The sequence below is a fragment of the Cajanus cajan genome, chromosome 7 (genome assembly GCF_000230855.2).
Source record: "Cajanus cajan strain Asha chromosome 7, NIPB_CcT2T_4, whole genome shotgun sequence".
Classification (NCBI taxonomy): domain Eukaryota; kingdom Viridiplantae; phylum Streptophyta; class Magnoliopsida; order Fabales; family Fabaceae; genus Cajanus; species Cajanus cajan.
In genome coordinates, this window is record NC_138523.1 from 40380155 (window position 1) to 40396025 (window position 15871).

Genomic DNA, 15871 nt, shown 5'->3' on the forward strand with positions numbered 1-15871 from the left:
AAAATACAAGGTCACAATAAAGGAAAATATTTACAAGGAAAATATAAAAAAAGAAGAATGAACTATGAAATAAGCGTATAGTTCCACAAAAGCTTAGGCATTCTATCTTCACCTTGAGCCTGCTCCTCTTGCATTCTTCTTGACATTATTCTTGTCAAAGGTCCTATGGTCTTCAAGAATGGTTTTCTATCACTGTGTTTAAAGAATACTTGGTGTTGAAGCTTGAAGCGATTTTTTTGTTCAAAGAATAATTTGGTTTTTACTTGAAGAGACAAATCAAAGTATACTTAGGTTGAGGTAAAAGTGGCTTGTGAAAGAATATTTATCTTTACAAAAAATAGTGAAAATTGATCAAAAATTGAATGTAGTCTCAATAGTTAAGACAAATCAATATAAAAATGCTTTTAAGGCTCATATTACTACTTCACTATTTCAAAAAAGTGAATTTTTTATTAATATTATTCAACTCCTTTCTAGTATTTTTTTTTCCACACATCTTACTTCTCGGGTAGAGTCTATGTTGCAAGCCTCTCAAAGGTTAATAAATTTTGATTATTTTCTTGACTTCTTCCTAAATTTGACTTCTTAATGATGAGTCGGCCTCTTAAAATTCAAAACTTATCACTTAATTTTAAAGTCAACTTGGCCTACCTTTTTATTTTTATTTATTTATTTTCTTAAAATCTCTTTAATTTTCTTTAGAACCCAAATTATTTAAATAACTTAAACCAATTAAAATAAATTTATTATTATTGTTGAAATTCAGCATGTTTCACTTTTCTTCTTGAATAATAGAAGAATAAGCTTATGAAACACCACGCAAAGGATTTATTAGAAGGTGTTAACCACTAAAAATTAAAAATTAAGAATCTTTGATAATATCACATCATTGCATTTTTTCCAAACTGCGTAATGTTTTGGGTTGGTTTGACAAATGGTGCCGTGAGGTTCATCAACAAAACCAAAATTGAATTTTGCATTTAAAGAGATGTTCAAGTCGAATAGTTGGAATTGTTTTGAGATGATTAGACTCATGAGGAGAATAAGGGTTGTTGGAATCTGCCATGGCATAGTAAAAATGAAAAGAGAGTAGATCGTCACTGATCTAATTATAATACCATGTAAAGAAAAGAGAAAATAGAAAATAAATATGCCTTGTATTTTATTCAAGAAATGGTATGTAAACACGTAGAATACAAATCTAAAATTGATTATTATTCCCCTGTAAATTAAGAATTTCATTCCTATGATCAAGTTATTATAATAGAACGATATAATTTTAATATTTAAAACAATAATCATAAATTAATTTTTCTTACATTGTAAGTCCAATGGATAGAAATATAATATTATATAAGAATTATATTATTTTTTAATATTATTTGTGTCAAGTATTTGTCTATCAGAAAACTTGAGTAACTATCTTTAATGATGTCTTCTTTTTTAATTTTTTTTTCATCGGTAAGACTTGAATTTAAGACCTTATTTAAGAGACTAACTCCAATATTATTTGAACCAACAATTTATTGATTTTTTCATTAAAACTTGTTTCTCTAAAATAAGTGAATTATTCAATTTAAAGAATAAAATAAATAATAATTTTGATATTGTTGGTAAAAAAAAATCATCTATTAATATTTTATGCACATATATAAATCATGAATATATATTAAAAGAGGAAGAATCCACTTACTCTAAAATCAAATATTAATAAACTTATTTCACTCAATAATTCATATTTTAGATGAATTTTGTAAACCTGATTCATATATTAAGAACTTTTAATTTAACGATTAAAATATTAATAACTAATTTTATAGATTTTATTTATTTGAAGTAAGAGTAAAATATTTATTTTTTTAATTAGTTAGAAATAAAGGCGTAATTCCTTCCAACTAAATCAACCTTATAGTAAGTAATATCTTTGATTACAATTTCATGTATAAAATCGAACCATAATCCCTAATTAAGAAGCACAATCACTTGTACTAACCACCTTTAGTGGTTAAAATCAGTGTTTTAAAACCCGGACCGACCCGGCCGGTCGGACCGGTTGGACCGGGAACCGGTGGTCCAGCCGGTTCGAATCTGAAGTTGGATCGGTTATGCAATCGACCCGTTTCAAACCGGATTGAACCGGTCAATTTTCCGGTTCAACCGGTGAACCGGTGGGTCAAACCGGTTCAACCACTTTTTTTTTATAATTTTTTTTAAATTTTTTTAAGGGACCATAAATCACAAAAATAATAATGAAAATTGAATCTCTTAATGAAAAAGCAAGGAGTCTTATTAAATATAACAATGACTACTTGTTCTAATATATTTGTTTGCAATATATACAACTTAAATAACTTTTATAGTATATTATTAATTTTAAATTTATATTTAATAATGCAATATCTATGTAAATATTACATATATTATTTTGTGATATTAATTGCAAGCATATTATATATGTATATATTATTTATATTTTTAATTTGTATTAATATACCGATTAACATGTAATTTTTTTATGTATTTTTTTATAAAATAAAAATAAAAATAATTTTAAATAAGATAGAAAAATTGAAATTTAAAATAAGATATGAATTTATTAAAATTTATAAGTATAAAATATATTTAATATAAATATTTTTTAATAAAAATCGAGTCATGCGGTTCAACTAGTGACCCACCGGTTCAACCTTTGACCCAGTACCTTAACCGGTTCGATGACCGGTCCGGTTTTTAAAACTATGGTTAAAATAGTAATGTCATCCTTATTTTCATCTTTTCTCATTCATGTATTTTTTTAAATCAGTATTGAATTATTCATGTATTTGTTTAGTTGTATAAATAGTTAGTATAAAAAATTGTAGTAACAGAATTCCTCAGTCCACGATGCCGTTCCCATGCAAAGCCACGTGTCATGACAAGAATTCCTTCAACACAACAACACAAAATCAAATTCTTCGGAAATCAAAATAGCAGCGAGACACAGCAATTCACGATCTCTTACAGCTCCGGTGTTGGCCTGTGTCTTAGATTTCTAAGCGAAATGCAGAAAGGTACGTTAATTATAGTCCAACTCAAGTGCATGCACGAATGACATGTAATTGCATGTGTTTAGTGTTCTTTCATTGATATATAACCATGTTTATTCCACGTGCAAAATAAATTAAACTCATTACGATCTGATTCTCATCTCTCACTGACGTACCTCAATCTTGTCTATTCAGAGTATAATGGCAAACCCACCTTCACACAGATCATGGTGGCTTCCTCTATCGGGTTGATATTTGCCGCAGCAATGCATTATCGCATTAAAATAATGAAAGATCGAAAGATCATCCCACATCTCAGAATGTCAAAGGCAAGCAAAGCCCCAAAGCTTGAAAATTTCTCTCATTACGTAGGTAAATAATAATGTATGTCCACTATATTCTTTCAGTTATATATCACATATATATATACTTATATATGGATCCATAAACATTATGTATATCATATATGGTGATATACCATCTTGCTTAGAGATGTGTCCACTAAACATGTAGTGTCTGAATGCCTTATAATACCTTAAAAAATATTGTTTCCAATAAAAGATACTTGTTTTGAATGTATATGTGTCTACGTGTCTGTGTGCACGAGTGTATGTATGTGTGTGATAATATAATTTGGAAAGATGCAAGGTGAATCATATAAATTATGTGATTGAATTGGTGCATGCAGCTAGGCAAATGGGCTTCAAAGACAGGAAAAGTTGTCCTCAACTATGTAAATTGGCTTCTGAATACATAAGGAAATCCGAGGGATGTGAAGATGATCTGTACGCCTTCTTCGAGAACGAACCAAATGCGGATTCACTTTTTGTGAAGCTTGTGGAGGAGTTTGAGAGATGCATTCTTAGTTACTTTGCATTCCATTGGAGTCATGGTGATGTTTTGATTAGTCAGGTATCTAGACAAGCGTTGGAATCATCCATATTCAACTGTAGATGTAATACTTGATAACAAAAGATAAAATGGTCTGGTATTGCAGGTGTTTGGCTCTGAAATTAAACCAAGATCGAAGTTCAAGCACATAGTTATGGCAGCAACTAGGTGTGTATTATTATTATTCTTTAAGAATGATAATTGAACCATCTTTGAAACCGATGTGAGGATCATTTGTTGTCAAACAGGATGTGAATATCTATAAATCAATGAAATATAATAGGGAAAGAAACTATATATGGTAGGGATTTCTTTCTTATTTCTTTTTGAAGTTGCAACAAATGAAAAGAGTCATGTTTATGAATAAATCACTTTTTGTGTAACTAGTAAGTGTTGTCAGTTTTCAAGGACATGCCTTGTTGCTATATCAGATATCAAAATCAATTATTAGATAGACCAAAAATATCAAGTATTTATACATGACATATATTTAAAATTTTCAATTTACAATAAATAAAAAAACTAATAACACTGCTACTTGACATGTAAGAACTAGTTAAAAATTATATGGTTTAGACTATTTAATAATTTTTCGGAGTGGTCTTCCATTTAAGTTAAACAGTATCCTTTGCACAGGGAACAAAGGTTCGAGAGAGTAACCAAGAATCTGAAGGTGGCTAGAGTTTTTAACACGTTGGTGGAAGAAATGAAAGCAATGGGCCTTGTAACAAATGATGACTCTCGATGCACAGAGGTGATGGCTCCAGTAGCTCATAGTGATAGGAGCCCTGTGCTTCTTTTCATGGGTGGTGGCATGGGAGCTGGCAAGAGCACAGTGCTTAAGGACATTCTCAAAGAGTAAGAAAAGTTACATTCTATGCACAAAATCAAATCACTTTGCATTTTAATGAGATAAACTATACTATGATGTGAACTACTACTTAAAGTCTTAACCTTAAACCATCAACACAAACTGCAAGAACTTAATTTTGTTTCATGAATTTTACGCAGACCTTTCTGGGCAGGAGCAGCAGGCAATGCTGTCATCATTGAGGCAGATGCCTTCAAAGAATCAGATGTCATCTATAAGGCCCTCAGTGCAAGAGGCCATCAGGACATGATTCGAACAGCTGAACTGGTGACATGATTGAGACTCTTCTCTGCTCATTTCCCTGTATTCTATTATATTTTTTTTATCAATAGTAATTATAATGACAAACAACAAAGTTCAAATTTAGGACATTGTAAATGTATCTCAAGTTTACTAGTGATTCTATCGTGTATACTATTCTGTATATATATATAGCACAAATTTGTGTAACTTTTTTTTTTCATTTTACTTTTCTCTGTTGGTGAATATGGTCAACAGTGGCACAGTCCAAATTGATAAGGATCGGTTCTCACGGACAACTTAAATAGGCTTTTAACCATAATATGAACTTGCAAAATGATGTAACAAGTCTCATGGTCCGATTGAATAAAGTTTTCCAAAAATACGAAAAGGAGAGAAAAATTGAAAGAAAAAATGAAAAAAAAAATTTCATAAGCTTTTAAGTTAATTTGTATGTTTCTTTTATTAATTTCTCTAAAGTCTTATTTTCAATTTTCCTTCCATTTTTCTCTCTCACAAGTGTTTCTTTATAAGCTTATCCAAACAAATAATTTCTAAATAAGCTCTTCATACCATTCCCTTAATGTGACAGTCATTTAATTGTTGTATGGTGTTTTTTGGTTATTGCTTGATAAAATCATTGTTGCAAACAGGTACACCAATCATCCACAGATGCAGCCTCATCCCTTCTGGTAACAGCACTAAATGAGGGGCGTGATGTAATTATGGATGGCACACTCTCTTGGTTACCATTTGTTGTGCAGACAATAACAATGGCTAGAAATGTCCACCGCCGGCGTTACCGGATGGGAGCTGGCTACAAGATGAATGATGATGGAACTGTGACTGAAAACTATTGGCAACGAATTGAAGGGGAAGAACCTGAACATGTTGAAGGCAAAAGGAGAAAACCATATAGGATAGAGCTGGTTGGAGTTGTGTGTGATGCTTACCTTGCAGTCATTAGAGGCATAAGGTGGATTCATCCCTAATTTTTCTATTTGACAATCTTATCAGACTTACAACATGTTAGACACGCTTAAAAAGTTTTGGAGAATTTTTCTACCATAAAATCCTAAATAACTTTTTATTTTTAATTAAGAAACTCTAAAAAAAACATAAACTCATTCAATCAGATATAATTCTTTCATGAAAATGGATTCTGCTAATAGTCAATAATTTGAATTGCAACAGGAGAGCTATCATGTGTAGAAGAGCAGTAAGAGTGAAGTCACAATTGACATCTCACAAGAGATTTGCTGATGCATTTCTGACTTATTGTCAGCTAGTAGACAATGCCCGGCTATACAGTACAAATTCTTTGGAAGGCCCACCTAAGGTACTCGTATTCCCCTCTCTTTTCTTACTCTTGTCCTTATGACAAAATCTGCATGCACCCTTTCCTTATAAGGAGGGAGAAAATTAGAAAAAAATATAAGAAGAATGCTAACACTCTAACACTCTATGTTAAATGAGACATGGATTCGAAGAATTAGTCACACTTTCTAACATTCTATTTTATTAGTTAAAATTTATTAAAAATCATAAAATTTTATAAATCTCACACCTCATTTAATAAATCTCTTCTTATTTAATGGTGAAAACCATCAAAATTTGTGATGTTTAATGAATTTCAGTCAATTTAGAAACTTAGTTTTAGGAAGAATGTAAGATAGTGTTAGAAACTGAGTGTTTGGAAGAGTTTCGTGTCATTCTTTAAATTGTAGTGTGTTCAGAATGTACAAATGACAGATATGATGTCACGTAAAATTCTGGTGTTATTTTTTTTTATTATTCTTATTTTTGCTTTTACTATCTATTTAGCGTTCAGATAAATAGAAACTAGATATCTTAATTCGCATCATATAATTGATAGTAACTACTAATAAAATTTGTATCCCACCATCTGTCTATCTCCTCTCTGAAATGTGCCATGATGAGTGAAAAAATTTGTTGTAACATATACAGTGTGAATGCTATCTCTAGATATTTCTATTACTAATCATTTACCATTGTCATTGCTATGGTGGGCCTTATTTGGCCCCTTCATTCAACATCACTACTGACAAGATAAATGTTGTAAAGTTGATAGGATGGAAAGATAGAGACAAGACATTGCTTGTTGATCCAGATGAAATAGATTGTCTGAAGAGGGTTGCTAGGTTGAATGAAAGTGCCAACAACATATATGAACTTTACAAGCACCCCAATCCAACTTGTGAAGCTGGATCGATATGGAAAGATATTGTACTTTCTCCTTCAAGGTTGAACATCCAAAAGGAGCTGAAGTATTCAATCCAAAAGGTTGAGAGATTAAAATGTATTATATGAAGCAGTGCTGATACTTTTCCACCTTTAGCTTTTAAGATAAGGTTCACAACATAGAAACCATCTAGATTACAATAGTAAAGCATAAGATAAGCTCAATGAGCTTACATAGGTTATTGAAATTTTATGACCGACGAAAATTTGTTTGTTGTGCCGACTTTATGAATTGTACAAAAGAACAGCGTATAGTCAAAATCTTGAAATTGAATATTCTAGAATTTGCTTTCAGGTCAGATATCAAATTGACGACTGCCATCTACCAAGGATAGCTATTAAATGCAATTACTTGCTTTCATAATCGGTTAGGTCGGTTATCAAATTTGACTAGTATCATCTGCCAAATTTTAGACAAAATAAAATGTTATTCTTTCTATTAGAAACTGCCCAGCTTGAATTTTTTTTATTTTCCGTACGAACAGATCCTGAACTTACCTTCATGTAATAACTACTGTGACCAGTGACAGCTGACATCAATATGCACTTATAGTATCTGATTTAGATTAATTTGAACTCATTTTCGTTTTGCTTTAACTCACTTTCCCGTCTATCTAAACCCAAGAGCACATAATTCTTGGCATATTAATAGGAAAGTTGCAACTACATATTCTCAAATTTTGGAGAGATTTCTAAAAATGCATGAAGAGTTGTATCCTTTGGTAAAAAAGTATCTATCCATGATAATTTAAGTGTTGAAGGTTGTATCCTTTTATTGAAGTGTGATTTTATATATATATCCACCAAAAGTCATGAAATATAACTATTCACTTATAGTAAAAATAAAAAATAAAAATTGTATCCTTTTGAAGCATTGCAACTCTTCAGCAAAAGCATAAGATAGTCTATAGATGTATGCAAGAAAATACAAAATGAGAACTCAACACAATGAGAATAAAAGAAAAACACTTTCTTTCTTTTTTTTTGCATTCAAATCACCTCCTTTCTTTCTTTTGTGCACAGAGAATTTAAGAAACTATTATTATGTAAGTTACCGTTGGCCACTGAAAAATATGGATTTGAGTGTTCAAACCATGCCAAAGAACATCATATCCTAAAACAATTCCCTGGAACACCTTATTGCATTCAATTTCTATAAAGATAGATAAGGACAAATTGAACTTAAGGATTAATGTTTTACACACGCCTTGAAGACTTGATTTTTTTTCTTTGTTGTTTCTTCTTGAAGACTTGTACTTTTTCTTTGTTTTGTCTTCTTTCTTACAAGACCATCAATAATTTCTCCTTGATATCTTCATTGTTGTGGATTCATCACTATCAATTTGCCCCCAATAATTTTTGGGTTCGAGTGCCATTCATTTAAAGATGTTCAAACATATAAAAATGTTGAGTAATCTGTAGCATCACAAACAACACTGGAAAACTGTGACTTAGTCTCAACACTAGGGTCTCTGTATATCATGTATGTGAGAAGGTTGCTGCTCCTGGTAGGTTGCTTCATAGCCAACAACGTAAGCAAGCACATCTAGGAAAATGAGTTCTTTTTAATAATGACAGTTGCCACATGCTTACACTTTTCACAGCCCACTTTGCATAACATATTGATTAAATATCAGATTTATTTAACCAACAATGACCTATAATAAATGTAGATGTTTACGACGGGTATTTTGATAGATAAATCATTGACTAAGTTTAATATTTGATTAATGAAAGATGTTTGGTTATGTATGTAAAAAGAAGCGAGTCAAACTTTTTTCTTTTCTCAAGGAGCCAATGAGAGAAAGAGGAGAACCCCATTGTTTTCGTATTTGTCTTGAGCTAAGATTCAATGCCATAGAAGAGGCAAATTTACGAATAACTATCATTGTAGAGGAGAGCTAGCAGAAATCTACGACCGAGATCTGAGTCAGCTTTTGGTATTACCATAATCTCTAATTTCCTATGAATGGTGATATTACCTGCTTCTAACTTTCAAAATCTACAACAGAGCTTATACCTTGCTACTTGTGTGTTAATCAGTAGTTCCAGACATTTATCTGTATGGATAACGCATATCATTTATATTTAATATTGATAACCAATAATTAACACATCGATATTTCTAGATATCACATTATTGCAAATTACTCTATACAAACAGAGAACAGGTGGACAGGCAAGGACCACGTTTAAAAGCCACGACGTTGGAGGTTCAGACTTTTAAGTATCTATACTGAACAATTTTAAGGAAAATGGTTCAATTTGTTGGAGAGGTGGTTGATTGGAGTTGGTAAGAATAAATACGTTATTGATGTTATTACAAAGTCACATGCAGATTTGCAGTAATTTCAACCACATTTCCCTCATTTATGATGTGTCCATTGAACTAATAACTTCCAATCCTTTATAATGTGTCCATTGTAATAATGACTTACACTCTTACCGGTGAGAAAAGAAAGTTAAAATCAAACAAGAATTCAACCAGGTGGACGTTATTTTCTGTTATAGTAACAATATTTCCAGAAGATGCAATTACAAGTGAACCTAAGCCTTCTGTGCTACTATTCAAATAAAGGGTAAGCAGCAATTAACTGCAACCCTTCGAGTATTTCTCTATTACCTGTATAAAATATTTGTAAGTGTAATAATCACCTTACAGCTTCAAAAAACAATTATTTCTCAAAAAAAATGTTCCTCTAATCATACAATAGGTACAAACATAAACAAGAGCTACATACAGACATAAGCTATGGTCCTCATACTAAATCAATCCCAGTCCTACATCAGTACCTAATGTCAACTTCCACAAGGGATAGGCATGGTTTGATTTTTGGAAAAAATCAAACTAAAATCAAATCAAACCAAACCAGCAAAATGGTTAAACTTTTCACAACCAAACCACATTTTTTTAGCAAAACTAGTTTTGGTAAATTGGGCAAGTTGAGGTTTCTGCTTTAAGCACTTTTAACTCGTTGCTGCTTCCTCCTTTCAACTTAAAGGTTAGTAGGGCTATACCTGCCACATGATATAGGTGACATTTATTTCATGGTATAACATTGCATTTCCACAAATGCATTCTCAGAAATTATAACTAGGAATGTTATTATTGAGTAAATTATAAAAATTCGAATTCTAATGTTGCTAGGAATATTTTTTAAAATTTAAATGATTAGAATAAAAATAATAGAAATGAAAATTATGATTGAGATAGAAAATAACTTCTTATATTCCTATGGGAATATAACTCTAATCCCTCACCATTAAAACAATAACGAAGTAAAACAAAGAAATCACTATTCAGCATGCACCCATGCTAAATTTGCATCAATATGAGAATAAGAATCACATTATGTATGTACCGAAAATTCTACGGGGCTCAATGCCAAGTCACCAACACAACGTTTATCATAAAACTATAATACCAGTAAAAAATATGACATTCTGTAATCTACATAAATTTTTATATCTTAAACACTCATAGGTCTTCCCGTCATCTTTTCAAACTAGTATTGCTGTAAATAAACCTTCATATTATGCCGTCCATTGAAATCTACTGACAATCATTAAGCAAACTATTGAAATTCTCTACGCATCTCAAAATCTGAAGTGAGAAGATCCTAAAGGCATAATAAGCAGCTGCAGGATTCAAATTGTCAATAAACTATTATCATCAGAAAAGCTTAACAACTAAACAAGAATACATAAAAGCTCCTATGAGGAGGTCATAGAATTGCTCAAAAGAGCTCAAGCAGTAAATAATACAGTACAACACTAGTTAGCCATCAAAAATTAAGAAAAATTGAACATTGAAATATACAATCAACAGAAGATCTGAAAATGAGTCTTTAATTCTAAAAGAAGCACACTCACAACTATGATCACAGCAGTCCTTCAACAACCTTTAGGTATGTTTGAATGAAAAGAAAGAAAATAAAGTGGAAAGACAATACAGATAACAATGTAATTTCTTTTGTTTGGATGGAGAAAATTGAAAAATAAAAGAGAGAGAATTTGAATTCAAGAAACAAATTTTCTTTTCTTCGATTTTCCATTCAATTCAAATTTCAAACTTTTTTCTCCGCCATACCAAACAGACCATAGTTTAAAAACAATTGCATGTAATTTAGTTCTACCTCTGACTCTTTTCACAGCCATATGCCAAGATAAATCCATACATGACATAAAATCCTTATAAATGAGAAAAGAAATGTGTTGCCCCATAACTGAATCTATTCCATGCTAGCATTTTCTAGTTTGTAACGAGTAGAGTCAAGAGAGGAAATGTAAAAGGTTGGCCCACTGCAAACCTCTTAACTCGTGTTAATGGAAGAGAGGTTACCATTTATTCCTTGATTTAGGGTTTAAGGGGAAAAAAATGAAATAAAATTATTTATAAACTAAAATTAACTTATATAAAGTTAATTTGTAGAAACTCTTTCATTTTAATTTCTTCACAAAATTATTTTATATGATGCATAAGCTAATTTTAACTTATGAAGAAACTTATTTCATTTTTTTTTCCGAAGAGTACTTCTAAAAAAATTTATCAAACCAAGCTCTCACTCTTTACATAGAACAACATAGTTGCCAATAGCACCAAATTAATGCACTATTGCCAAATTGTGTTGCAGAGCGGCTGGAGCATGCTATGAAAATTGAATACTGTCAGTTTGAAGTTCCGGCCTTCGCAGCTTCAATAGCGGACAAAATCACAGCTGGAGTGAGCACTATTGAAGTGGATCACAAAAATCGTGGAACCGCATCACTTAGGACTGTTTAGGGGATCAATATGGGAAATCAGAACTGAAACCTACTTTCTCAGTACACTCACCCTTCCCTGCAACATTTCCAGCAGTTCCCAACATTTTCTTGCCAGCTATGAACGTTGGCAATCCACAACCTTGGCACCCTCTTCTCTCCATAGTTTCCAATAATCCCTAACATCTTTGCAGCCATTCTCCTAAAAGTGTTTCTAAAGAAGTTTATCCAATCAGACTTTTACTCTTTACATAGAACACCATAGTCACCAATAGCGCCAAATAAATGCACTATCACTTAATCGTGTCATGGAGCGGCTATTGAATACTGGCACAGTTTGAGGAAACGGCCATCACAGCTTCAATAGTGGACAAAATCACAGCTGTTGTGAGCACTATAGTAGTGGGTCACAAAAATCCAATTTTAACATTGAAACGGCATCGCTTAGGACTGTTTAGGGGATCAATATGAAATCAGAACTGAAACCCTACTTTCTCAGTACACTCACCCGTCCCTGCAGCTTTTCCCAACATTTTCTGGCCATCTGTGAAAGTTGGCGAGATCCCCAACCTTGGCACCCTCTGCTCTCCATAGTTTCCGATAATACCTGAGATCTTTGCAGCCATTTTCCAGAGGACCTGTTGCTGTCCGCGGCCAACCATGACTTTTGATGTCTTGCCTAGTCCTGTTTTGTGATGATCCCCAACATTTTCTGGCCAGATGTGAAAGTTGGCGACCCCTAACCTTCACACCCTCTATCTCCATAATTTCAGATCATCCCTGAAATCTTAGCAGCCATTTTCTGGCAAACATCTCACTGTTTCTGGCCAACCGTGACTTTTGCAGTTATACCTTTTTCTGTTGTGTGATCTCTTTAACACAGGTTTTTCATCTCACTGTCTTGTGTTCTCCTACAAGTTTATCTTCACCCTTTAATTATATTTTTTATTTTATCCATCCTGCAACCTGCTATAGAATTTTCAAGGTCAGTTGTGCCTCTATTTGGGATTGACCACTATGCTTCTACTGTCACCAAAGACCAGGTAAATGGATCTAGTCCCTACTTTGCTAATTTAACACATAACAGAGAAAGCCCACTGTTATGCCTCTTTATTGGCTCTTTGTTATGATTCTTACGATTTTTTTTAATGGGTTTCTTCAAAATAGTTCAACAGAGATGGAAACTTTGTAATTTCCAAAATTCTAATTTACATACGATTATATGAAATAACACACTAAAATTGGAAACACCATCCGAAACTATCATGCTTGTTATAGTAAGAAATTTATAGCAATCAATACACCCAACATACAAAGTTAGGATAGTTTGAGTTAGTTATAGTGAGTTAGTAAAAAAATAAATAGGAGGACAGACAGGGAGTGAATTCATTCAGATCTATTCATTTTTAGGTTGAGCATTAGCTCTTTGTGAAAGGAGAAATCTTATGTGAAGAGGAAACCCTTGGAGGAGAGTTATCTCTCCTATTCTCTATTCTTAATCAAGAAATACAATCATTTTTTTTCTTTTTTCCATTTTCTATTCTGGGTTCCTTACAAAATGTTTTGACCCGCCAGATTGGTGGGGAGAAGAAACTGTCGGACAGATACAAACTTTGCAGAGAAGAAACAGGGGTTTCCAGCGTTCTAGAAAGAGAGAACCAATGAACAATCTGGGCTTAAGCAAACATTGCAGCAATTGATGAAGAAACAAGAAATTAAACCAGAAATGGATGGATCATTGAAGGTGTTTGTGAGGAGGCAGCCAATTCATGTGGATTGGAGCACCATTCTTGCAAGACCAACATATTAAAGTTGAAGCATAAACTGTGCAAGATACTGAAGAGTCAGAAATCTTTCTTGAGGAGAAATGCATGAAAGGTGAGAAAATAGTGAAGACACATCCCTCATAAATCAAAAAGGTTGAGGAAATAAAAGAGATCAAGCAGAGGTTGGAAAGATGGATGCAGTAACAAGACAGGATGTCAAGAAGACCATGGAAGGATGCGTGTCAGAATGCTTGATAATAAAGAGGTTCATTCTTGGACAAAAAAGGTGGAGTTAACCGCCTTTTTAGTGGTTGCACAGAGGGAGAAACAAAAGGGGGAACACCCTGTCCGTGCTAGAGCAAGAACTAGAAACAGAACAATAAGAAGTGTTGAACGAGATCAAGACAGGGAGATCATTGGAATCATTTAACCCAGAGAAGCAGCTTGTTTTCTTGGAGGAAGAGTCACTAAGCCCATCACCAATGGAGGATGATAGATCAGATTGTTATATTAGTGGAATGGAACTGCAACAGATTAGGCCCATAAAGATTAGGTTTATGTTGGCATACAGTAGCTGCCAATAAATAGGAATAGAAGTTGAGAAGAATCAATCATTTTGGTGAAATAGAATTGAGACTAAGGAGAGGCTTAGTTTTTCTTCCATTTCTAATCCAGTTTCTATCAACTAGTATGAGCTAGTTGATAGATACTAGATCAGAAATATAAATATTTGAAGAAAGACTGAATATTTATTGGAAAAAATAAATAAAAAATCCCAGTCTTGCCCAATGTGGTACAATACTGAGAGTTGGGAAGCTTTACAAGAATATGGACCTCCTTTTGTCATCAGCTTCTGCCCTCTGCTCCTTTGGCTTAAGGCTGGAACTCTTGAAGCAAAACCTTCACAAATTGCCACCATGATGCACTTGGATGGTCCTCTTTCCACACATACCGCCAAACCAAAGCACATCCTAGCCTTCCCAACCCAACCCTTTGTATCTCTTCTTTCCCTTCAAATTATGGAATCATCTTTCAAGAATTCATACCCACAGCTCTAAGATCAGAGTTGATAAAAGTTGATAGAAACTGGATTACAAATGGAAGAAAACCATAATTTCTTTATTGATGATGTGTATCTCTACAAGGAATATCCTGGACACTCGAGAGATCCAGGCCTCTCCCCACCCAGTCTCAAGTCTATTTTACCAAAATGATTGATTCTTCATCTCAACTCCTCTTCCTATTTATAGGCAGCTACTGTATGTCAACATAAATCTGCCATTAATGGGTTGAGTCTGTTGCAGGCCCATTCCACTAATTAATTGCTAATATAACTAACTGCCCTATCAGAGGAACTCAAAATCCTCAGAGGTAGACATCGTTGTCAAGGGCATGGAGATGCAGCGCTGGTTGTTGAAGAGCCCCTAATCAAAGACCACATGAAGTCTAAAGTTGAATGCCTCCCATGGGCTAAAATTGGATCTTTGTTTCGAATGCAGTGAGCCTCATACAACACTCAATTGGATCACCTTCAACCAAGGTTAAAAACCACATTGATCACAATCAAGAACACATTTGGCCCAGCACAGGATGAAAACATAGAAAAGCCAATAGGTGGCGGTAGTTTGATTCAGTTGACTACAAAGGCCGATGAAAGTCTTTTGTCAAAAAATGCAAATTGGGATGAAGATTTTGAAGAAAGTCGAAATCTATCTCTTATCAATTGGCTGCTTTCAACCTTAAGGACAAGGTTAATTTTAGGAAGGGTGGTATTGATAGGACTTTCGGGAAGGGGGAGTTACAGAGTTAGCTAGGATAGTTAGAATATTAGATGTAGTGAGTTAGTGACATAAATAATTAGGAGGATTGAAAGGGAGGGAATTCATTCATATCTGTTCATTTGTAGATTGAGCATTAGATCTTTGTGAAAGGAGAAATCCTTTGTGAAGGAGAAACCGTTTTTGGAGAGTTATGTCCGCTATTCTCAGATCATTTGCAATCAAGAAATACAATCTTTCTTTACTTCTAATTTCTAATCTGGGATCCTAACACTT

The 15871-nt window shown here is 33.1% G+C and overlaps 1 protein-coding gene across 1 annotated transcript; it reads left to right on the plus strand.

Annotated features, from left to right (window-relative positions):
• The first annotated feature begins 2941 nt into the window (after positions 1–2941).
• LOC109813562 (P-loop containing nucleoside triphosphate hydrolases superfamily protein) lies at positions 2942–7854 on the plus strand. The gene is made up of 9 exons (XM_020377763.3): positions 2942–3050; positions 3222–3398; positions 3715–3938; positions 4024–4085; positions 4554–4775; positions 4929–5055; positions 5682–6004; positions 6223–6367; positions 7114–7854. Exons 1-9 carry the CDS (start codon positions 3041–3043, stop codon positions 7357–7359), a joined length of 1536 nt encoding a protein of 511 aa, XP_020233352.1. The 5' UTR covers positions 2942–3040; the 3' UTR covers positions 7360–7854.
• Positions 7855–15871: the final 8017 nt, after the last annotated feature.

Bases quoted from the DNA above. Each gene is read 5' to 3' on its own strand.
- LOC109813562 (XM_020377763.3), top strand. The intron at 3,399-3,714 runs GTAAATAATAAT...TGGTGCATGCAG, and splicing joins AAATTTCTCTCATTACGTAG to CTAGGCAAATGGGCTTCAAA. The intron at 4,086-4,553 runs GTGTGTATTATT...TCCTTTGCACAG, and splicing joins ATAGTTATGGCAGCAACTAG to GGAACAAAGGTTCGAGAGAG.